The 23,321-nt window shown below is 53.3% G+C and overlaps 1 protein-coding gene across 2 annotated transcripts; it reads left to right on the forward strand.

The window, feature by feature from the left end:
• The first annotated feature begins 209 nt into the window (after nt 1-209).
• On the forward strand, nt 210-6,330 carry NR4A2 (nuclear receptor subfamily 4 group A member 2). 2 transcript variants are annotated; one of them, XM_072342386.1, is made up of 8 exons: nt 210-403; nt 965-1,087; nt 1,296-2,161; nt 2,701-2,830; nt 2,911-2,999; nt 3,510-3,712; nt 4,530-4,708; nt 4,801-6,330. In XM_072342386.1, the coding sequence occupies exons 3-8, from the start codon at nt 1,298-1,300 to the stop codon at nt 5,055-5,057; spliced, it is 1,722 nt and encodes a 573-aa protein (XP_072198487.1). In that variant the 5' UTR covers nt 210-403; nt 965-1,087; nt 1,296-1,297; the 3' UTR covers nt 5,058-6,330. The 2 variants fall into 2 exon arrangements, with proteins under 2 accessions (XP_072198487.1, XP_072198486.1); XM_072342385.1 differs by having other exon boundaries at nt 211-403; nt 2,911-3,074.
• Nucleotides 6,331-23,321: the final 16,991 nt, after the last annotated feature.

A 23,321-nucleotide genomic window follows, 5' to 3' on the forward strand; every position in this document is an offset into this window, starting at 1 on the left:
GCGAGGGGCGGGGAGCGGGGGGCGGCCGCGGGGCGACGCGGGGCGGCCCGAACCCACCTTAAGCCGTGACTGGCGGTGATGTCACGTCGGAAATTTACCAAAGCGAGCGCCGGCCAACGGCGCGGGGCGGCCGGCCCCGGCGGGCTGATTGGGCGGGCGGCGCTGACGCGCGGTGACGCTCGAAGCCTTTAGGTGCACGTTGGTTGGGAACGCGGAGCGCACATAAACAAAGGCACATTGCGGGAAGGGCACTCCGAGCGCTCCGCTCGCACGGCGCTGCGCTGCCGCCGCCGCCGTTCCCGTGCGGAGTTCCGCCGTGCCCGGCCGCGTCCCGCCGAGCCGTGCCGGCCCCGCGCCCACCGCCCAGCGCCCCTTGGATGACCGCTCCGCTCTCCGTTCTCCGGTGAGTCCCGCGCACCCCGTTGCCCGGGCGCTGCCCGCGGGGCTCCGCGCGTGGGGCGCGGCCGCCGTCGGGGCCGTTGTCGGCGCGTGTCCCGCTCGGGCTCGGCCGGGCGTCCGCGAGGGGTCCCGGCTGGGCGCGGGCCGGGGCGGGGCGGCTCGGCCGGTTTGAGGCTGCGCTTTTCGTCCGCTTCGAATGAACCCGAGCTCGCCGTCGGCCCCCTCGGGCAGGGCTCCAAATGTCACCGCGGCGCCGGGACCTCGGGGAGGTGCAGCCGCCCCCGCTCCTCGTCTCTCCCGGCGGGGCGGCTCTGACGTGAGCGGCGGGGAGGAAAAAGCGAAGCGGTTCCCTCTGCCAGAAAAGCGACGGCACAACCGCCCGCGTGCGCGGAGTTTCCCCCCCCCCGGCCCCGCCGCGCCCACGCGCGACGCCCGCAGCCGCCGGAGCCGTTCCCGCAGCCGGGGCCGGGCGGGGAGAGGGGGGGGATCGGCGCTTCTCTCGTTCGGTGCCCGCGATCCGAACGCCCGCGAGCGGCTGACGGGCGGCTCCGCGCGTGTGTTGCAGCGGGCGCAGCGGGCAGGCTGGAGTCCCCCTCCGAGCGCTGACACCGCGGAAACTTCGCTCCCCGCCGCGTCCCGACGCTGTCCGCCTTTAGTTCCCTCGAAAACGTCTCCGACTCGCCTGAAGGTTTGTGAGCTCCGCGAGCCCGAGGGGCGGTTGCGGGGCGGGTGGTCGCGGTGCGGGGCCGGGATCCCGCAGCCGGGCGGGGGTCCCGCAGCCCCCGCGCCGTCCCGGGCGTTGGCGGCGCTGGGAGCGGGGCGGGGAGGAGCGGCGCGGGGCCGGCGGAGGGCGCGGAGCCGCCCGGGCTGAGTGTGTGTCCCCGTTTCGTTTCCAGCCATGCCCTGTGTTCAGGCTCAGTATGGGTCCTCGCCTCAAGGAGCCAGCCCGGCCTCCCAGAGCTACAGTTACCACTCTTCAGGAGAATACAGCTCCGATTTCTTAACTCCGGAGTTTGTCAAGTTTAGCATGGACCTCACCAACACCGAAATCACTGCCACCACTTCTCTCCCCAGTTTCAGTACCTTTATGGACAACTACAACAGCAGCTACGACGTGAAGCCTCCTTGCTTGTACCAAATGCCCCTGTCCGGACAGCAGTCCTCCATTAAGGTGGAAGACATTCAGATGCACGGCTACCAGCAGCACGGCCACCTCCCCCCCCAGCCGGACGACGTGATGGCCCATTCGGGCTCCGTCTACTACAAGCCCTCGTCGCCCCCGACCCCTTCCACGCCCGGCTTCCAGGTGCAGCACGGGCCCGTGTGGGACGACGCCGGCTCCCTGCACAACTTCCACCCCAACTACGTGGCCACCACGCACATGATCGAGCAGCGCAAAGCGCCCGTCTCCCGCCTCTCGCTCTTTTCCTTCAAGCAGTCCCCCCCGGGCACTCCCGTCTCCAGCTGCCAGATGCGCTTCGACGGACCCCTCCACGTGCCCATGAACGCGGAGCCGGCCGGCCCCCACCACGGCGTGGACGGGCAGCCCTTCGCCGTGCCCAGCCCCATCCGCAAGCAGCCGGCCATGGCTTTCCCCGGGCTGCCGCTGGGCCACGCTCCGCAGCTGCTGGACAGCCAGGTGCCCTCGCCGCCCTCGCGGGGGTCCCCGTCCAACGAGGGGCTCTGCGCCGTCTGCGGGGACAACGCAGCCTGCCAGCACTACGGCGTGCGCACCTGCGAGGGCTGCAAGGGCTTCTTCAAGGTGAGCAGGGTTGGGATGGGGGGAGACGAGGGGAGGGTCGGGGCAGAGAGGAGCGGAATTCCCCGCGGCAGAGCGAAAGGATCTCTTTATTTCGGCGTCCTGATTGAATAATCGGATCGTTTGGAATGGAGGAGGTCTCCAAGGGATGTGAATAGTATGAGTGCCCACGGATGTGTATTTGCTGAGCGCCTCCGTCCCTTCTCTCGGCATATAAAGCGCTGTGGGGTTAGCTCAGATGTGAACGCTGTCAATATTCTGCTGTTAAATGCCCTGGGAAAAAAAAAAAGGCAGAAGGGGGGGGGGAAGAGGAAAAAAAGGGGGAGGGAAAAAAAAAAAGAGAGAAAAATAGAAAAAGGGAAAAGAGAGAGGAAAAAAAAGGAGGAAAAAGAAAAAAAAAATGGGGAAAAATGAGAAGAGTCGAAAGAAAAAGGAAATGGGAGAAGGAAAGGAACAGGGGAGAAAAGCGGCGGTGGGGAGCGGGGACGGCGGCTCCTGCGGACCCCCCGCTGACACGGCGCTCTCCCCGTCCCGCCCCGCAGCGCACGGTGCAGAAGAACGCCAAATACGTGTGCCTGGCCAACAAGAACTGCCCGGTGGACAAACGCCGCCGGAACCGCTGCCAGTACTGCCGCTTCCAGAAGTGCCTGGCCGTCGGCATGGTGAAGGAGGGTGAGTGCGGGGCTCGGAGCCGGGCCGGGCCGCACCGAGCCGAGCCCCGTGGGGGCGGCTGAGCCGCGCTTCTCTTGCAGTGGTTCGCACAGACAGCCTCAAAGGCCGGAGGGGTCGCTTGCCATCCAAACCGAAGAGCCCCCAGGAGCCCTCTCCCCCCTCTCCCCCGGTGAGTCTGATCAGTGCGCTGGTGAGAGCCCATGTCGACTCCAACCCGGCTATGACCAGCCTGGACTATTCCAGGGTAAGCTGGACCGAGCTCGCGTTGGGACCTTGCCGCGCCCTCCGCGCCCGGCACGCAGCAGCGGCCGCCCGCAGCCCGCAGCCCGGAGCGGCTCAGCCCCAGCGCGTTGCGGCGGGCGGGCGGACGCTCCCCGGCCGCGTTCCGGGCGGCCCCGGCGCCGGCTGTTGCCGCTCTCCCCTCGGCTGTGCGGTCGTCCCCGCGGGGCGGCCCCGCGCCGAGCTGCGCGGAAACGGCGATTTGCATATCGCAAGCGGCGACCTCGTCCTGCCGCTCCTAATGGAATTAATTGCCCCGGAACATCTAATTTCCTTAGTGGTCAGAGAGAGATTTAATTGTTAGAAAAACCCGGCTCCCCTCTTAGAAACGGGGTTAGCAATTTCACGGGTTATATACTTCGGAGAACCTCATTAAGTGCTTTTGAAAATGAATTTCCAGTTCCAGGCTAACCCCGACTACCAGATGAGCGGGGACGACACTCAGCACATCCAGCAGTTCTACGACCTGCTCACCGGCTCCATGGAGATCATCCGCGGCTGGGCAGAGAAGATCCCCGGCTTCACCGACCTGCCCAAAACCGACCAGGATCTGCTCTTCGAGTCCGCCTTCCTCGAGCTCTTCGTGCTGCGCCTGGCATACAGGTGAGGGGCCGCCAGCGGGATGCGGGCGGGGGGAAGCCGAGCCTTTCGGGGCCGGTTAATGAAGCTGTGCTTTATTAACTCCATGGTAATTAGGTGCCTCTTAAATCCTTCATTTATTGCTCCTCGACTAATTAGTTGTTTAGCTTTTCTCCCCTTATCTTCTCTTTCTTTCTCTTTTCTCCTTTCCCTTTCTCTTTCCTCCTTTCCTTTCCCTTTCTCTTTCCTCCTTTCCTTTCCCTTTCTCTTTCCTCCTTTCCTTTCCCTTTCTCTTTCCTCCTTTCCTTTCCCTTTCTCTTTCCTCCTTTCCTTTCCCTTTCTCTTTCCTCCTTTCCTTTCCCTTTCTCTTTCCTCCTTTCCTTTCCCTTTCTCTTTCCTCCTTTCCTTTCCCTTTCTCTTTCCTCCTTTCCTTTCCCTTTCTCTTTCCTCCTTTCCTTTCCCTTTCTCTTTCCTCCTTTCCTTTCCCTTTCTCTTTCCTCCTTTCCTTTCCCTTTCTCTTTCCTCCTTTCCTTTCCCTTTCTCTTTCCTCCTTTCCTTTCCCTTTCTCTTTCCTCCTTTCCTTTCCCTTTCTCTTTCCTCCTTTCCTTTCCCTTTCTCTTTCCTCCTTTCCTTTCCCTTTCTCTTTCCTCCTTTCCTTTCCCTTTCTCTTTCCTCCTTTCCTTTCCCTTTCTCTTTCCTCCTTTCCTTTCCCTTTCTCTTTCCTCCTTTCCTTTCCCTTTCTCTTTTTCTCTCCCTTTTTCTCTCCCTATCATTTTCCTCTTCCCATCTCACTTTCTCACCCATTCCCCCATTCATGCTGTTGCTGTCATGCTCCCCGCAGGTCGAACCCCGTGGAGGGGAAGCTCATCTTCTGCAATGGGGTTGTCCTGCACCGGCTGCAGTGCGTCCGCGGCTTTGGGGAATGGATCGATTCCATCGTTGAGTTTTCCTCCAACTTGCAGAACATGAACATCGACATCTCGGCGTTCTCCTGCATTGCCGCCCTGGCCATGGTGACAGGTCAGTGCCCCCCACCCACCCATCTCCTGCCCCCCGCTGCTGTCCCGCAGTGTCACCCCGTAACATCCCGCACCCTCCCGTGTGTTTTGCAGAGAGGCACGGGCTCAAAGAACCCAAGCGGGTGGAAGAGCTGCAGAACAAGATAGTGAATTGTCTCAAGGACCATGTGACTTTCAACAACGGGGGCCTGAATCGCCCCAACTATTTGTCCAAACTCTTGGGGAAGCTCCCCGAACTCCGCACGCTTTGCACGCAGGGGCTGCAGCGCATTTTCTACCTGAAACTGGAGGATTTGGTGCCACCGCCAGCAATAATCGACAAACTCTTCCTGGACACTTTACCTTTCTAAGACTCTTCCCGTGCACTGACGCTGAACTCGAGGAACCTTCGCCCGTCGGAAGGGGACTTCACCTGGGCACGGGGCAGCGCGTGGGGCGGCACGGCCCCCTCCCAGCCAGCGCTGAGCCTCCTGCGGGCGGAGCGCGACGGGGCGTTGGGCTCTGGGGCACCATGGATGCGGCTCTCGGACTTCACGAATCCCATGGTATAAACTTTTTATTCTCGGCTTATAGATGAGTTTATTGTTGAGGACTTCTGGTTAAACAGACGAAGCAATCTGGCGACGCCGGGCGCGCGGCTCAGAGCGAGAGGGGCAGCCCACGCACTGAGGGACCCGCGGGCATCGCCTCCTAAAGACTTAAAGTTTTCTGCTGTAAAAGAAAGCTGTAATATACACAGATCCTAAATGTTCCGTGGGTGGCATGCCAGGAAGGAAGGGAAAGGCTTGTACAGTTATCAGACGCGGTTTGGCTTTTCTACAAATGAACCCGTGCCTAGCTACAAATCTATATGGGAACCAATCCTAAAGAATTCAGAAATAAAAGCTCAACGTGTCTGGGGGGGGGAAAACGCATTGAAAAGGAGAAGGAAAAGCGAATCGCTCCGTGCGAGGGAAGCGTGACGATCCCAAGGCGGCAATGTTATAGGCACTTGCTATTCAGTAATGTCTATATTCTATAAATAGTATTTCAGACACTATGTAGTCTGTTAGCTTTTATAAGGACCGGTAGTTCTCTGAGCTTCAAACGTTTTCTCACTTGTAAAATAGGTGGGCACAAAAAGCGTTCCCGACCCCGAGCTCCTCGCAGAGGGACACATAGTGTTTGTAAGCACCGTCCACATCCCTTGTTTGTAGGTGTTGTATGTACTGTTGATGTCGATTAAAAGAAAAGAAGTTTATATCTTGATTATTTTGTCGTCTAAAGTGAAACGAACTTTGCATGCAGCAGCTTCTGGCCGTTTCCAGAGCGCTTATAATTAATCTACATCGCTCCCTGGAAATTACTGAGCACTTTGAATTTGGGTTCTGTTGGGTTGGTTCATTTCTTTTTTACTGTCTAAACCCGGTCGGTTAATACATTCCTTTCTGTTGGAGTAAGATTTTTACTATTGCCATAGACTGTAGTATTTTTTCTTCATATATTTCCAGTCCGGCACACGAGACAGATCACTGCCTTTTTTTTCTATGGTGTACGACAGTTAGAAACGCGGGTTTGTTTCATTTTCCCCTATAACTCTTTCTTTGAGAAAGACAATTTTAATGTTTACAACAATAAAACGTGTAAACGAACAGAATCTCGTCTTCTTTCTGTCCAAGCGAGAAGCGGCAGCGCCGGCACCCATTGCAAATAAAGGACAATAGACTGACAGTGTAGTAATAAACTGCACAGCAGAATGGATGGGGCGGTTTCGTTTCAGTAACGCGCGGCGGAACGCAGCGGCTCCGCGGGAGGAGGAGGAAAAGCCCCGCACGGAGAGGTTGGTCCTTCCGCCGCTTTTTAGCTTCGTTCGGCGAGCTTTGGCTCCTTCGGCCGCTTCTCGTAGCGGCGGCACCGCCGGGCTCCCCCGCACCGCTCTTTGCGGTCCCTTTGGGCAGCGGCTCTCAGCCCCGCGGTGCGGGACCGGGCCGGCCCGGAGGGATTCGCTTCGGTTCCGCACCGCATTGCCCGCGGATCCCGGGCAGCGCCGCTCCGGGGAAGGCGAACCGCAACGCGGCTTTGTGGGAATCAATTGCGGTCAGCGTCGCGCTTGGGAAGGAACTTCCCACTCAGTTCAGGGACCGCAGAGGGAGGCAGCGATAGCGGCCGTGCCCCCGCCCTGCGTCGGCTTCAGCCCGGAGCGGCGCTGGGAGCTGCGGCAGGCGGGCAGGGAGCCGCGGTCCGTTCCGGGATCGGAGCTGGCGGGGGAAGCTGGGGAATTTGGGGAACTTCCGCCTCCTGCGTCGGGGATAAACGAAACGCCCGCCGCGGCGCTGCCCGGCCATGTGCTCCCACCGACTCCTTGCGATGCTCCCCGCGGCCGCGTGCCCGACCCCGAACAGCCCCGGTAGGCGGCAGCCGGAGGGCAGAGAGCCCTCAGCGCGCTCCCCACAACGGAGCTGCCCCCGTCCCCTCCGCTTCTGTAGCCCTCGGGCGCTGCGGTGGAGCGGGAACGGCCGCGCCGTCGGGGAGAAGGAGCTCGGCGGCAGCTCCGCGGCCGTCCGTGGGCCCGAGTCGTAAGCGTTGTCCCGTCGGGGCGGTGGGTGTACGGGGCCACGGCCGTTAGCACCGGCGGGGCTATTTCGAAGCCCATTTTGGAACACTTCGGGCCGATTCCCCCCTTCTTCGAAGGACCGGGGCAGCCGGGGGGCGCCGACGCTCGGGAAGGAGACGGCGGGGAGAGCGGGAAGGGAGCGCTGGGAGAGATCGGTATCGACCGCGGTCCCCTCTGGGAGCAGGGAAACGCGGGGGCCGGGTTAGGGGCCGGGGCCGGGCGGGCAGTGCGGGCACAGGTGCGGGGCGGCCGCAGGTGCTGAGCCAGGTGGGGTTCAGACACGCGGGGCAGAGCCCGGGCGGGCTCAGAGCGGTTCGCGCTGCGGCCGCCCCTCCGGCAGAGCGGGGCTTCGTGCCCCTCCGGGTCCGCTCCGCCCGCGGCCGAACCCCGCGTGCTGCTGGGGTTGCCCCCGTCTCTCCCCCCCCATCCCGTGCCGCTCCGGAGCCGCCCGCGCCGCTCAGCGCCGAGCAGAGGCTGGAACGGAGCCGTCGGGTTTGTCGGGTGCGGACGTTTTACGGCTCGGATAGACGAGGAGGAATGGATTCCCGGTAAGCGCCGAAAGCAACGGGTGTGCCGGCCGGGGTCTGCTGCTTGGTATTGCCGACGGCGTCGAGACTTTAACCCTTACACCCAGATGCCCCTCGGTTTAGCTTCCTGTTGGGCCTCGGGCTGCTTTCACTCGATTCTTACTTTCTTTTGGCCGTGTATTTGAAGGAACTTTTCTGCCTCTCGGAGCGCCCCGGGGCAGCGGAGCCGTCCGTCCTTCGGCCTCAGCCACGCACGACGCCATTCCGTGCCGTGCTGCGGGGGGCCGGCACAGAGCGGTACAGCCCCTGCTCGGCCGAGCCCCGGTCTGATCGGAGGGCGTTACTTTACGATGTACCGTATCCCCCATTAGTAACGGTGTTAATTGTTTTAGCTGCACACCGATCGTTACATTTGGGGCTGCCTTTTGTGCTTGGCCTGCGTGAGACGGCAGACAAAGCCGTTCTGCTTCGTTCCCTCGGGGTTTCCTTTCTTTCTGGTTCGTTATCAGTTTGTTACCTGACTTCTATGCTCGTTCGTCGCACTGACTTTAGGAGTCACTCCTTCAGTGTGTGATGTGTCGGAACGGAGCCGGTTTGCTGCAGTTAGCTAAAGCCGTGTTCCTCTTTCCACACGGTTATATCATGGGCCATCCCGGGGCTGGGCACATTTCTCCCCGTGGTTTGGAGAGGTGAGGGGACGGAGCTGGTGTGTGATCCCCCAAAACACGTTGGAGTTTGCAGTGTGACAAACAGAGCAGGGTGAGCTCAGGTCAGGTGTTGGCTCTCTCAGTGCATTGTAGTCGTCTCCTGACATTTAAAGGAAGCTGCATTGCTCTGCAGCCTGGGTAGTGCAATGCATGCCTCGTGTGTGCGGGGCTCTGCGGCCCGCAGAACTGCATGGCTGTGGCTCCGATGGAATCCATGAGTGCAGCTCAGGGCCGAGGCAGTGTCACGGCATTCTGGGGCTGCCTTTCCTGGGCGCCGTATGGGCAAGATGAATTACAGCAGGCGTGACACCCTCGCAGGAGCTTTATTAGTTTTGGAATGCAATCAGCAACACTTGCTTTTTTAGCCCTTTACCTAATTATCCTCATCGCATATGTCACAGGCGGAGGGAACAGCCAGCAGGAATTTCTGTCTGGGGAAGTCAGAGCTGGGGAGCTGCTCCGTGTCATTTGAGCCCCCTGACTTCTCTTTGGTAGCAGAAGTGCCCGCGCTGGCTGTGTGCGTCGCGCACCTCGGATGCACCTGGAGGTGATTTCTGCTGTATTAGTGAACCCACTGCTGCATAATCTGCATTTGCTGAAACGTTAGCCCTAAGTAACCTTTATGGCTGGCTGTGGTGCAGAGGGAGATGTTGGTATTCATGAATGTTTTGACATGTTTGACATTTTCTATACGGTGTGCTCTTTCTCTGTTCTTCTGATCTCCTCCTGCCTCCCCCTCCCCAGCTGCACTGGTAAATGCCCCCTTCTCCCCCCCAACCCCCCAGGCTGGGGTTGTGCTGGGCAGCACAGCTATGGCTTTCGGTTTCAAAGTGGGTGCCTGGGCAAATAATATGATTATTGCATTTTAATGGGAGGCAACTCTAACCAGAAGAGCTCATTCTGACGAAACAGGTGATTTGTGTTCCCCTTCAAAAGGGACACATCTGGCGTACGGAGCTGTGAAATGGGAAGGCAGGGATTTCTGCAGGGCTGGGCCTTCGTGTGGATGTGCTGTCAATGCCTCGGGTCGGCTGCAGCGGCAGCAAGGCAGCGGTGCTCACTTCAGCAGGGTAGTGCCTGACTTAGCGCTGTGTTTTCTGCAGGACAGTGAATGTGCCAAACTCCGCAGCAACTGACGTTAAAACAAATGGAAACGGCACAGTTGTTGGGTAGGCCTCGTGCTTGGGTTATTTCTGGGTTTCATCAGCATCTGTATGTGTGCAGTGCTCTGAAAGCCACTCGTGTTGGTAAACGTGGGCCCTTCTCCATGCTGAAAGGACACAGAGAGCCAGTCGGGTGGTTTGGGCACTAAGCATCGTTCCCCTCTGCTCCCTCTCTGAGGATGAGGTGGCTCTTGGAATAGCAGGGCAGCGTCCTGTTCAGCAGGAGTGATTCTGGAATGCTGATGTCACCTCTGGGTGCAGCTGTGCTGTGGGGCAAAGCACTGCAGCCCTTCTCTGCAGTGATGGGTGTGTGCTGTGAAGATGGCACAGCTGGTGAGGGAACGGCTCCCATAGAGCAGCCCTGTTTGCAGTGCTGGCGAGGTGCTGCCTTGTGCTTGTACTGCGTCTCACTGGCAACATGCGGGTTTGCTTGTGTTATAAAACACCAAATTATGTTAGCTAATTTTTCTTAGCTTAGTTGGGCTTTTTTTTGTTCGTTTTTTGTTGATTCTTTTTAACAGACACATCAATCTACAATTTTAACGGCTCCATGTTTTGATGTCACACGTGACTTACATGGCACACTTCAGTCAGCAGTCAGAAATAGCGGCAGTGAAAGTGGCCGTAATGCAGCTGTAAAACAGACACGGGAAGTTCTCACTGTGCTTTATCCTGAGTGCCCGGCTTCCTTTCTGGAGCTGCTCTGTCACTGGGGGCTGGTAGCATTCCTGTGTGTGACCCACGGCTGTCACAGAGGAGTGCTGTGTGCACAGTGAGATGCATTAGGCCTGCACCAGGCGCCTGTCTTCATCAAATGGCTGTGGTGCATCCCCTGCACTTTGTGCCATCCGGTCCTTCGCAAGCACCAGGAGGCTTGTCAGCATGTTCTGCCTTTGGGCCGTGCCAGTGCACCGTTGGGGAGGTCTGAGTGCACCTCTTGGGTCAGAGCTGGGATCCCAACTGCAGCTGTGCTGTGCTCGGCGTGGAGCTGGGAGGCAGGGAGCAGCTGTGACATTTATCAAACAAAACATAGATGTGTTCGTCCCTCGGCTGAGCCGCAGTGCTCTGCGGGCTGTGCAGGCTGTGTGCATGCAGCAAGCGTAGCAGTGCTGTGCAGGCTGTGTGCATGCAGCAAGCATAGCATTGCTGTGCAGGCTGTGTGCATGCAGCAAGCATAGCATTGCTGTGCAGGCTGTGTGCATGCAGCAAGCGTAGCATTGCTGTGCAGGCTGTGTGCATGCAGCAAGCGTAGCAGTGCTGTGCAGGCTGTGTGCATGCAACAAGCGTAGCATTGCTGTGCAGGCTGTGTGCATGCAGCAAGCGCAGCAGTGCTGTGCAGGCTGTGTGCATGCAGCAAGCGTAGCAGTGCTGTGCAGGCTGTGTGCACGCAGCAGGCACTGCATAGCTCTGCAATGCTGTACCTTCAGCATCATTTTGAAAGGAAAGGTGCAAACTCAATTCCTTTGCTGTACAGCATCTCCTGGATGGATGCAAGGGAGGTTTGCTGAACTTACGCAGTAGCTCAGCGCCTGTAGCGCAGTGATAGCTCAGTTTTAATGCTGCTGTGGTTAATTCTTTAGGATCCCTTCTAAATGTTATTCTCCTGCAGCCTGTTCTGAGTCCGCCAGGGCTGACATTTTTTGTCCCAGATATTTCCCTGCTTTGTCTCCGCTCTGTGCTGTCAGGGGGTGACAGCCATGGCCCCGCAGGTGCAGGGCAGGTGAGCTGCCCCGTGGGCAGCGGTGTCACGGCCGCTCTGCTTCACGCTGCTCTGCTCCGCGGTGCTGCCTGCAGGGCGCTGCCATTTGGCCCAGCCTGGCTGCTGTGTGCCCCCCCCAGGGCTGAGCGCTGGCGGTCGGGGCTGGCTTTGTGGGCAGGGAGCAGGAGGGCTGCCTGCAACCTCTGTGTTCTGCTGAGCCACTTCTAAACATCTCTATAAGCAGCTGAATTTGGGTTCGGAGTGTTCCTGGTGGGTTAGGAGCTGTTTGGATACCTTTGCTGTTGTAAGTAATGGCAAAAATCCATGTGTGAAGGTGGGGGTGTGCCAAGCCTGCAGGGCAGGACTCAGTGCTCCTCTGGATGTGTTCTGTGGGGTTTTGTACCTGCTGTTATTACTCTAGATTTGAGACCATCGTTGTCAGATCACAGCATTTCCCTACATCCACATTTAGGTGTGTTGTTAACACAGGGCCCAGGCCTTTGCTTTCACATCTGTGTGAATCAACGCGAAATGGGACAATCCTTGCACAGCATTCCCAGAGCTGGGGATGCAATCCCCACATCTGCTCACTGCTCTCCAGCACTGCCCTGTGTGCTGTGCTTTGCTTTGCAGCATGCAGGCACACAGTGGTACCAGTGAGCACAGCATCCTAACATCATCCTTGTAGGCAGAGGATCCTGAGGAATAGGAACCTCAACCCACATATTTATGACATTTTTGGCAAGGGTAATCTACTGCACAACTGAGGGCGTAAGCAGGGATCATAAAGCACAGCTGTGTCTATTGCAAATTAATGTTGAGTCCTATACTGATGTCTGTGCTCCTTTACACGTCCAGTTTTTGTGGTAATTTCAAATGGAGCTTATGGAGCTCCAGGAACTAAATTTTTTACCTCACTTCCAACAACAACAAATCAGTTTCATGTGCTCGCGTTACTTCCATAATGTGGAATCCTGCTGGGCTCTGAGAACTGCTGGGTGCCAGCAGCTCCTCCTTGGCCATCGACTGCAGGACTCATAGGAAAATTGGGAAGGGGGTTGGAAGTGGAGAGGAATGGAACAGCCCAGCCAGGGCTTCTCCTCCTGTGTGCATCAGGTCCTGCTCTGTGCAGTGGAGCAACCTGCTGGCACGTGGTGGCTGTGTTTGGGCTGCAGTCAGTGCTGCTGCTCGCTACCCCTCTGGCAGCTCATTGGTGCTGGGCTGACCCTGCAGCTGCACACTGCAGCTGTGGGGGGGATGGAAGCTGCCATCAGCAGGTGCTGGAGGTGTGTTTGTCCTTAACCCGATGGGCTCTACCTCCAGGGTTGTATTTTTCCCCATGGATTCTGTTCAGCCATCAGAGTCCTTGCTCAGATCCGATTGTTTCCCAGGATCTGATTTTAATGAGAGCTGATGCAGGTGGGGCTGCCGTTAGCTCACTGAAAACACTGCTGATCACAAACTCTGCAAAGCAGGGTTTTTAAATGTGTTTGAACAGGTACAGTGTGGTGTTGTGCAACTGTGTGACTTCACAGGCCATCGTTTGAAAGAACCCATATCCCTATGTCTCAGCAATGGCAGTCAAAGCTCTGCTGTGCAGCCTGGCACCACGAGGCCCCGCTGGCAGCTCCTGCAGCAGAGGGCTGGGCTGGGTGTGCAGACACACTGCACGTTGGCCTTGTGGTGCAATGCACAGCTGTGTGGAGGGTGTGCAAAACCTATGGGCACAGGCCAGCTCCAGCCTGCAGCTCCTGCTCTGCAAGCACTGGTCCATGAAGGCGAGGTGTGAGCCAGAGCTCTCCCCATGCAGGAAGAGTAACCCTGTGCCCGGTTCCTCCTTTGGTGACAAACCAGCATTGGCTGTGCTGTGCAAACAGGGCTCTTTACCAAGCAGAGCAAGCAGGGAGAGTGCCTTCTCTGTGCTTTACTGAGGGTTTTCCCTGATTTTAATCAAGGGAGGTAACACTTGGATAAAGGGAAGGCTTTACTTTCAATTGTCGGTCCATGTTTTAATTTCGTTGTCTTCCCCCGTGCCATAGCAGCAGTTAGTCTCGTGTGTCAAAGGCTGTTTCCACAATTATGGTTTGCCTAATGGTCCTTTTGTTATAACTCATAGGCTAATAGAAGTCAGAGCTGGAAAAGACCTATTAGATTATGGAGTCAATGCCCTGCAAATGTGGGATATCATCTCCCAGATAGAGGAGGTATCGGGTATTATTAAACAGATTTTAGACTTGATCTTAGTTAGATTGTGGTTAGTAGCCATCCAGGTCCTTGAACGGTGCAACATTAATAGCTTAATTTTGGTTTTTGGGGGAGTGTCTGCACTGATGTTTACCATGCAGCATCTCCCTGTGTTGCCTGAAGATGTGCCTGCTCTGAAGGAGCGGAGGTAGATTCCTAGCAGACAGCAGCGTGGGAATAATCCATCAGATATCCCCAAGGCCTTTTTATTCTGGGTTAAAGCTGTGCAAAACATCACTTCTGTAGAGACAAGTAACCTGGAGCAGCACACGGTGCTTCTCAGCACCCGCTGTAGGTCCCTGGGAAGCCCAGCTGGTTTTGCTTCATGCTGATATGACCTGTTGGGCTGGCAGCAGAAGTGAAGGCAGTTTCTCTCAGCTCTTCCTGCAGCGCTGGGCTGGAAGAGGAGGGCCAGAAGGGCTGAGGATATATATATATAGGATATAGATATGGTATACAGCGGAGATCACACCTCAGAATTATTTCCATCAGTTTCTCCTGTAATGAATTTCCCCTTATTGGTAAATCCTGACTTCTGCTGTTAGAGAACGCTTGCTGTCAAATACATGGGGAAAAATTGGAGCATATGCACGGGCACTGCAGAGAGCGAGCAGAAGGCTGTGGGGCTGTCAGGCAGCATTGCAGAAGCAGAAATTACAAAGTACTCGAGGCTATAGCTGTAACTCTCACTTGGCTAAAAGAGATGCATTACTTTGTAGCACGTTTTCCTTCCTGCAGCAGCTGCAGGAGCCTGCTGGCCCAACAGCCCTTGTCCTGGAGAGAGCAACAGTGAATTTGGTTGAGGACTTAATTTTGCATGCGGGGCTGTGAGCTTTCATTTTGGCTGCAGTGCTGAACGAGCAGGAGGGCTCTTAGAAATGCTGGTGCTTCTCTGTGCTTTCCTGGGGCTGCAGTGAGCTGTGCTGGTCTGCTATGGTTTTTTTAAAACACAAAAGGCTTTATTTCAGATCTGAAGGGGATGTTGCAGAGTTGCTTTGAGGTTTGTGGTTTCCGCAGCTGGCCTGCGTGGCACCAAGGTGACGGTGAGGAACAGAAGGAGTAAAGAAGTGCTCATCACTTCGCTCGTTTTATGTATCATTTTCCTTGTCGGTGGGAAGAAATGCTTGTAAAGGGCTTGCAATCCAGGCGTCCTTCTGCATGGCATGGAAAGGGTTTTCTGCACCGTGAGCACATTCCCCCTGTAGCAGGTATGCTTACGGAGTCTTCAGAATGCCCTTTACCTGTCAAACTGTATTGGATCTAAGTTTCCCTCCCCAGGGTCTATAATAAGCTTTAAAAACAATATATGAAGTGTGCCCCGAGGACCCCAAAACATTGGAAGCCGGGGCTTCGGAAGCATTTAGAGGGGAAAAATGGATGCGTCTGCAGCAGTCGGTTGTGTTTACCCACTGCTGCAGTGTGTCAGAGCCGTGTCCCGTCGTTCCCAACAGCAGCCTGCAGGAGCACGGCGTGTTCCTTCTGCCCACTGCCAGCCTGGGTCAGCTCCAGGGTTTGGGGGTTTTTGGCCTGAGAAGGAATGGCTGCACAGGTACAGCTGTGGCACAGACAGAGCCCTGCATGGCGTGTGTGTTAGAATGATGGAAGTTGTGAGATGTGTGAGATGAAGTTCTTTGGTTAGCAAATCCATGGCCTGCCCACCTCCTTAACCTCACCAAGCAACGCAGGTAACAAAAGACAACTGTTATATTCACATTCTTTAATTTCAAGTCACGCAGAATCACAGCATGGTTGGGTTGGAGGGGACCCCAAGGATCATGAAGCTCCAACCCCCCACCACAGGCAGGGCCACCAGCCTCCACACTGAATACCAGCCCAGGCTGCCCAGGGCCCCATCCAACCTGGCCTTGAACACCTCCAGGGATGGACGGGGCATCCACAGCCTCTCTGGGCAGCTGTGCCAGCACCTCACCACTCTCATAGTACAGAACTTCCCTCTGACATCCAACCTAAATCTTCCTTCTTTCAACTTCAGACCATTTCCCCTTGTCCTGCTGTTATCTACCCTTATAAAGAGTTGACACCTCTCCTGTTTATAGACTCCCTTTAGGGAGGTGTGAAAAGCCGATGCTGGCTGCAGCGTTCCTCAGTTTCCACTTGCTTAACCAATGGCTGGGCTTATGGTCTCTAATTTACATGCAAGATAGATAGTCGTTTTTTTCCCCCATTATGCAGCATTGGGCCAGCCCCCAACCTGCAATCAGTAACCAACATCAATGAGAGTGGGGCTGGGCTGCAGCTGCAGCTGGGAATGGGAAAGATGCAGTTTGTCTTTTAGGGTTTGTTTGCTGTGCTTGGTTCCATTTGGAGGTGTGCACTTAAGCCTTATGCAGGCAGACGTTGGTTCCAATGGGAGCTTGCACCAATAGTCAGTAGATTGAAATAGAGTTTTGGAGTCTGATTTTTCTGTGTTCCAAGGGATTATTAACTAATAATTCATTAAACCCATAGATTAAGGCATTTTAAGAATACAAATACCCTAATCTCAAGGTGGGGCAACCCTCCCTCTGCACTCTGGGTCTCCCTGTGTCCTCCATTGACCATGTGTGGATTTGTTGTTAACAACTTATGCCCTATGGTAATCCTTATCCAGATTAATGCTGTTTGGAAATACAAATGGACCCATCTAATTTAGGTAGAGAGAACATCCTGCAGGAAAGATGTCTGTAATGTGTAAGAGTAGCCTTTAAATAATGAGCATGGCTGTATGTATGGCTCTGTCTTAGAAAGCAAGCAAGACTTGTCCATATCCTTGCATCCTTTTGTCAGGCAGTTACTGTGGCTCAATGCAACCTCTTAAAGGCAGTTGTGGTTCTTAATTCCCTGTCTTTAAGCAGTGCTGTCAATCCCTGGTCACGCTGCTCAGAGCACAACCAGAATGCTTCCAGGCCTGCAGGCAGGGCTCTGTGGCAGAGAACCTCTGTGAGCCGCTGCTTCCTGCTTGCCAGAACACATCTAATGCTTCTGCTCCATAAAAGATCATTTCTTTCTAGGGAGAATTAAAGCAAACGGGATGAGAGGGGTCCATATGTATGAACCGCGTACAGTTATTCTTACAATTACAAGAAAGATGGTGATAATTACCATGGCAATTTGCTTCTTTATGGATGAGGTTTCTTCAAATAGATGCAGAAATATCTCCTCTCTGTCTCTGTACTCCTGTGTTTGGCTTTGCTCTGAGATAATGGTTTCATAGCAAACATTTTAAGGAAATTGATGGTGCTTACAGGAAAGCCTCACTTTTAGGAACGTTAACGTTTTTCACTAGTCATGTAACTCTCTGTAAATACAAATTTGGCCTCGGTAGTTCCCGTTTTGTATTTAGTACCCGGGGAGGATCTTGGTAACTAACACAACCGGGGGAAATAGACGCGTGCGTCATCATCCATATTGCTGCTTTAAATTAGTGCAGGTTGCCGCAGGGTGGGAGCAGCAGGGCTGCTCTGGGGTGCTGAGCTGCCGTGGGAAGGGGCTGCTCCTTCTGGGCCTGGGAGCTGCCGTTACTACTGAGAGAAGTGCTTTTGCTCATGCAGATGTCAGTGTGGTGCAGAAGTGGTTGGTTACCAGAAGCATGGATTCATCAAGGAGATTATTCAGTAAAGAAGGAAGAAATTAATTGAATAACGTGTTTTAACAAATACAATCTGACCGGCCTTATTGTGCATATCCGTGAGCCTGGCAGTGGCTGCCTTTTAATTTAGGTTCCTGTGCTTCTTGTCAATATGCGTTCGGATTTCTGCATCCGCTTTTGCTCTTAGCTGCTTGGGTAGCAGCACTTTGCTGTTATTTTTCAAGAATCTTTTACATGCTCTTTGAATCATGGAATCATTAAGGTCAGAAATGACCTCTAGGAAGAGGCAGCGGAATTGCCAGGTCACAGCCTGAACCAATGTTTGAGCACCAGGTGAGAAGCTGTGGCTAACCCAGGGAGCTCAGTTACAAGCAGTGCACCTGAGGGACCAGAAGGGATGGAGCCAGGATCTGCCCCTTCTCACCCTGACGTGAGGGTTAGCAGCTGAGGGAGCAGCATCTCTCCAGATATAGATTACACTCTTCTTGAGCTGTCACTGGTTGTTGGAAGGGGTGAACTGATTTATCTCTTTGCCATCTTCTATTGCTCCGTAGCACTTGTATCCCAGTAGAAGGCACTGTCACTTTTTCTGCACAGCATCCAACCTTTGAGTTTGCCTGGGCCACACTGAGTAAAGAGGAATTGTCTTGGGCTGCATATATGTATGTTGCTCCAAAAGTAACGCCTCCTATTTGTTTCCTTGGAAACTACAACAGATACAATGAGCAGGGCAACACTATTGGATAGAGCAAATTCTCAACTAAAAATCACCATTTTTTAACATAGTCACTGCCATTAGCCACATGTTCTTGCCAGCAAGAAGTGACTTTTCCCCCTGTCGTTGGAATCTGGTTCTGATTTCCTTACAGTAAAGATTTTTGGTGGATTGTACGGCCAGAAAGACAAATCTGTTAGGTCAACTTTGATTACATCGGGGAGACGCATTCCATTATACGACTCGCTGGGGTCTGTGCCGTTCCCAAGCAAAACATGCAGCTCCCTCAAATGTCAGGGCTTGATGGATTCCGAGCGCGTCCCCCCAAACTCCATCAGGCCTTCCAATCTGCAGGGCTCCCCGGCCCCTCCTACCCTGCCTTCCTGGATGTGATTCCCTGTCACAGGCTCTGCTCCCAGTAACCCCTCCCGACAGTTTAATCTCGCTTCCCCAGTGTGCTGCCATGGATGTCACGTTCAGCACAGGGGAGGGGATGCAGTGGGTGTCGAGGTGGCCTCATTCAGTGATCTGAACGTATTGAAGTGTTTGGAGGCTGTAATCCAAAGAGCAGAACTGCAGGGCTGTGTGTGCGGAATGGCACTGAAAGAGCATCTTAAATAGAAAGGAGGGGAATTCCCTGAGAGCCGTCATGAAAACTTTCATCTGCGTTTCTGGTGAAATGGGATCCAGTTGAACTGCTTGAATCCCCCACCCGTGTGTGCTGTTAGAATGCAGAAATGAGAGCTCATGGTGGCTGGAGGCGTTTGTTCCCAGCTTTAAATGTTTGTTGTCTACTTCATCAAACTGTTTGATTGCTGTGTAATTTATCTTATTATACCATAGAAAATGGTCCTTTTTTCACTGTTGTTAGAGCTGATGGAAAGGTTTGCATTTGCTGAGGTAAAAGCTCGTTGTGACCATTTGGATTTTGCCAGCCTGCAGAATAGATGGCTTTGGAAAATCAGGTGCATGATGGCTGAAATGGTGCAGTTGTGAGTAACTGAGCTTCTGACCGGATGAGCTTTGCTGTGAAGCAGCTTTTGGTCAGCAGCTAAAGCTATTCCCTGTGATAGCTGCCCCCTCCTCATGGCACTGCTTGGGCACAGGGTTCAGAACGAAGCTTAAAAGATGAAAGTCAAAGAACAGCTCTATCCCCTGTTGGTGTATGGGCAAGTTGGTTTTAGCTCAGCCACATCCCAGGTGTGCCTACCTGGTAATGGTCCACACAGCCATGTAAGAACGCATTTCCATTGGCATTTCTGTTGGGCACTGTCTAATTGAGAAGCAATTAATGCATGCAGGATTCAGACATCCACAGAGAGTGAGGCTGCAGGGTCTTTGTTATTCCTGCATGCTTAGCACAGGTTAGCAAGTAACTGTTTTCTGCAAGAGCATCCATGGAGCTGTCTGATTCAGTCGTGGTTTCTGTGGTATAAAAGATGGAGATGCTGTAAAAGCGTGTCATGGGATAAACATTCCTTGCACTGGATGTAAAAATATTGGCTTTTGTTGGTTCTCATGGTGAAGCGTGGTGTAGAATAGCAGTGTTCTCCTGTATTAACATCTGTCTTCTGAGGTTGAGACTGGAGTACTGAGAGCAACAATTGCATTAAATACATCACCTTAAAGATAGGTCGTTTTGCTCAGCTTGGTAATCTTTTTAATCTCTAATCTTAGAATGATACACTGAGATGTATTAACTGTGCAGAATCTTGTTGGATGAACACAGCAGAGGACTCATATGAACAAATTCATGCAGAGAACACTGCAGAGCCCTCCTCACCCAAACTCAGCTCCATGTCTCCCATACTCCCAGCGGCAGCTCAGCGTGTGGTCAGTGGGAACTTCTTGCTGTGTTGCTGGAATATCTGCTGAGATATCGGTCTCACTGCTCAGCTTCAGGACCTCTAGAACAGCAATCTGCTGGTAAGAGCAGCCTTCTCTTAAAGACATCTGCCCCTTGTGTGTCATACCTCCAACACCCTTTCCTCACCCCGTAGCCTCCCTTTCAGACCAAAAAGGCGATAAAAAGCAGCAGCAGTTTGGTGAGGGAAGCGCTGAAAATACTTCTTTTCCTCTCAGTTCTGAAATCTGTCATAATACAGAGGTTATGCAAAGGTGCCTCGCTGTGCAAACTCCACGTGGAGGCTTCCAGGTGGGCTGGAAACCTTGTTTGCGTTCTGCGCCCAGGAGTGAATTTCATCGCTGGTATTATTAAAAGTGCCTCTGTTTAACTGTGGCATGGCTAACAGCAAACCATCACTTAAATCTCTAAAGTAATAAAGACGGATGAATTACAGTAATAGGAAAATCTGTGCTTCTGCAAAAGAAATCCCCCCCATGGGCCGTGGGTTGCGTCTGACCCACCGACACTTGGATAAGAGCCTTTCCAAAGTGAACTGAAACTTAACGTGAATTCTGCTGTTCCAGGATATTGGAGCTGAGTCACCGTGCTCCAATAACAACGCACAGCAATTGAAGTATGGCAGCACTGGGGACACGTGGCCCTCGTTCTGTCTGAAGCCATGGTGGGCAGTGGGAAGAACCCATTGCAATGGCCTTGTTATGGGCGCTGCCCTTTGCGCAGTTCTGCTCCATGGGTACCAAGGGGCAGCCACTTCTCCGCCGGCTGTGAGAGGTTGATAAATGACCCAAAAGACATACTTTTATGTGGGGGAAAAAACGCATTCAGCATTTTTTTTTTTTCCTGAGTAAAGTATGCAGAAAACCTGCTTAAATGGGGCATATAATTTTTAATGAATCAGGCCCTTTCTCTTAGGAAATGAAGCAAGTATGATAGATATGATGGAAACCAGTGAACGTGTAGGGTCTAGTAATCATATAATCATATTTGGAACCCACCTGAGGGTTTGCATGAAAGGCAGCAGCTCAGAAGGGTTATTCTTTACACCAGCAGACTTTGAGGAATGTGGAATAAATTGAGGGAATTTGATTGTAATCCGTTAACAAAAACGGTGCTACTGAGGCAGATACGGGGGGGAGCAATTAGAAAGACACGAGGCACCTGCATTTCAGTACAGGAGCTTGGGTGCTTCAACAGTTGTTTTGAAGGAATCCAGGCATGACCTGCTTGCAGGTGCTTACTTCCTTACCCGATTCCTTTACTTGACCAGAACTCTTGTGCTGCTTGTATTCAGTGAGCATATGTTTTAAAATCCCTGTGAGAGGGATGTCTCCTGTTTTGGGGCTGGGCCGCAGCTCTGTTAGTGCTTCACTTCCTTCTGCACGGGAAACAGAAGAGACAGAAGGCAGCTGCTGCAGGTAATGCAGGCAGATCTGAAATCAGTGATGGGTGAATTGGGAGACACTCGGCTCCTGAACATGGATGTTGGTTTTGAATTCCCCGCCTTTGTAAATTGCTCCAGCCAGGAGTTCTGGTCATTTACTGCTGACTGCAATAGTGATGAAGCAGTGGGTGCTTGGTAGGATGGCTCCCTTTGTTCAGCCGTGTACTGGCATGCTTCACAGTGTCTGTCTGTCTCCATTGAGCCCTCAGGAATGGGCTTTGCCACTGACACCAGCAGCTTGTTGGAGCTAAGTCTGAGCTCAGCTGCTGCTGAAAGATGGGGGTGTGAGTCCAGAATTCCAAGGCAGGGGGTCTTGGATTGAATCATGCTAGTAATTGGCAAAAGAAGTGATGTTCACATGAGGATTAAAGGGAGGTTCTGATGGATGTGCTTTCAAATGTTCCTAACACCAGATTTCCAAGTGTTTCTGTGTGTCCCTCAGCTTCCCACGGTGCTTTAATTCAGTGCTGATTCAAAATGAGGTGGAAGCAGAGTAACTGCTGTAGATATTATTCCTTTAAGTATGCGGTTTGATGGAGGATAGATTTTCCTGAGCTGACAGATATTGGAAGTTTACAGGAATCTCAACATACAGAAACATTTTTTTTTCAGACCAGCTTACATTATTTCTCTTCTTTAAGGTACATAACAAAGTGGTGAGACCTGTTTGGTAGTTTCCTATAAAATATATGATAGGTGCAGTAAGTAAGATTAACATTACTGACAGTTGGGGTTTTGTACCAACCGTTTGACCCATCTCAGCTTGGGTAGATAGCAACTACAACCCATGGTAGTTAAGGAAGCCAATTTTTGTTGGTCCTGCCTTTATTTTATGAGCACAGAAGCCCTACCTTCAGAATTGCTCTTCTTCAGTGGAAACAGACAACACATACATTAAAAGCTGTAGGGAAAATTTGCTCAAAGAATTTCTGCAAATTTGAAGCAAGCAGGCAGTCCTGTGTCTTGTTTTGCTTGTCCTGAATTGATGTGTGATCAGAGGATGTTCTTTCTGGGTGAATTATACCAGTTTCCAGATAGCAAAGGAAGTTCAACAGAAACCTTAAGGTTGTTTAGTACTCCTTGTAGAGGCTGAGGCTTTTGAGATTGCCTGCTCAGGTCTCAGTTTGAGGCTATGGAAGCTATTCCCTCCTCATTGCAGTTTCTTTAGCATGCTGGAAAACTGTGCAAGGCCGAAAACTTTGGGTTTTTGGGGGAACATTAACTGCCATGTAGAAGCTCTCCTCACGACTAAGTGTGGTGTTGTTAGAATTGCAAAGTGGAAGGGTTGGGTTTTGGAAAGGCCTCCACCACCTGATACTCATCTGGGATAGATCTGCTTCTCTCTAACGAAGCAAACAGCTCCATGTGTTTATCCAGCAGAAAGCCCTTCTCCTGTGTCTGGTTGCTGTAGGGGAACTGTGAGGCCACAACTTGGAACGGTGATTGAGCACCTGGAAGCTCACTGGAAGGGAGCACAGGAACATTGCTTGCACCTGTGCTCTCCACCTGACCAGAAGGAGTGGACTCAGGGTGGAGCTGCCCTGCGCTCATTTAAGAGTGCTTTAATCGGGAAGAGTATCTCTGGGACCTGGGCTGCTTCTTGAGGAGGAGTGCTGCATAGCTGGAGATCCCCTTCACCAGGTGGGTGAGTTCAGCCCTTTTTTCTGTTTACTGCTATTGGCCTGTGAATATGTTGCCTGGTGTTGCTGAGAACCTGTCAGCAGGGATTTGGTTTCTTTGTGAGTAGAGCAGTTGCTGTTTCTTCCATAAGTGATTACCTGCTACTTCTGAAACCAGGGCATGAGATGTGAATCAACTGCGAGGTTTGGCAGTCCCTGGAAAAACGACCTGTTTTTTCCAAGTGAAAATGAATCCAAAGTGCTACATTGCTTTGAAACGTCTCAGTGCTTCTTCTAATGCCCGTTTCCCCATGGAAGCTCTTAACTAAAACTCTGGGTAGCGTTGTTTTCTGGCACATAACAAGTATTTCATAGGATTACCTGATAAACTTTGCAGGTCTGATTTTTGCCCCAGCATAAAGTGTGGTCTTCTGTAGTCTGTGGTGTCAG

The sequence above is a fragment of the Excalfactoria chinensis genome, chromosome 7 (assembly GCF_039878825.1).
Source record: "Excalfactoria chinensis isolate bCotChi1 chromosome 7, bCotChi1.hap2, whole genome shotgun sequence".
NCBI lineage: Eukaryota > Metazoa > Chordata > Aves > Galliformes > Phasianidae > Excalfactoria > Excalfactoria chinensis.

What these genes read in the sequence shown, in the direction of transcription:
- NR4A2 (XM_072342385.1), top strand. Translation starts at nt 1,298, where the DNA reads ATGCCCTGTGTTCAGGCTCAGTATGGGTCCTCGCCTCAAGGAGCCAGC. An exon ending in CGTCGGCATGGTGAAGGAGG is followed by an intron (nt 2,831 to 2,910) that starts GTGAGTGCGGGG and finishes CTTCTCTTGCAG; the next exon opens with TGGTTCGCACAGACAGCCTC. An exon ending in CCAGCCTGGACTATTCCAGG is followed by an intron (nt 3,075 to 3,509) that starts GTAAGCTGGACC and finishes ATGAATTTCCAG; the next exon opens with TTCCAGGCTAACCCCGACTA.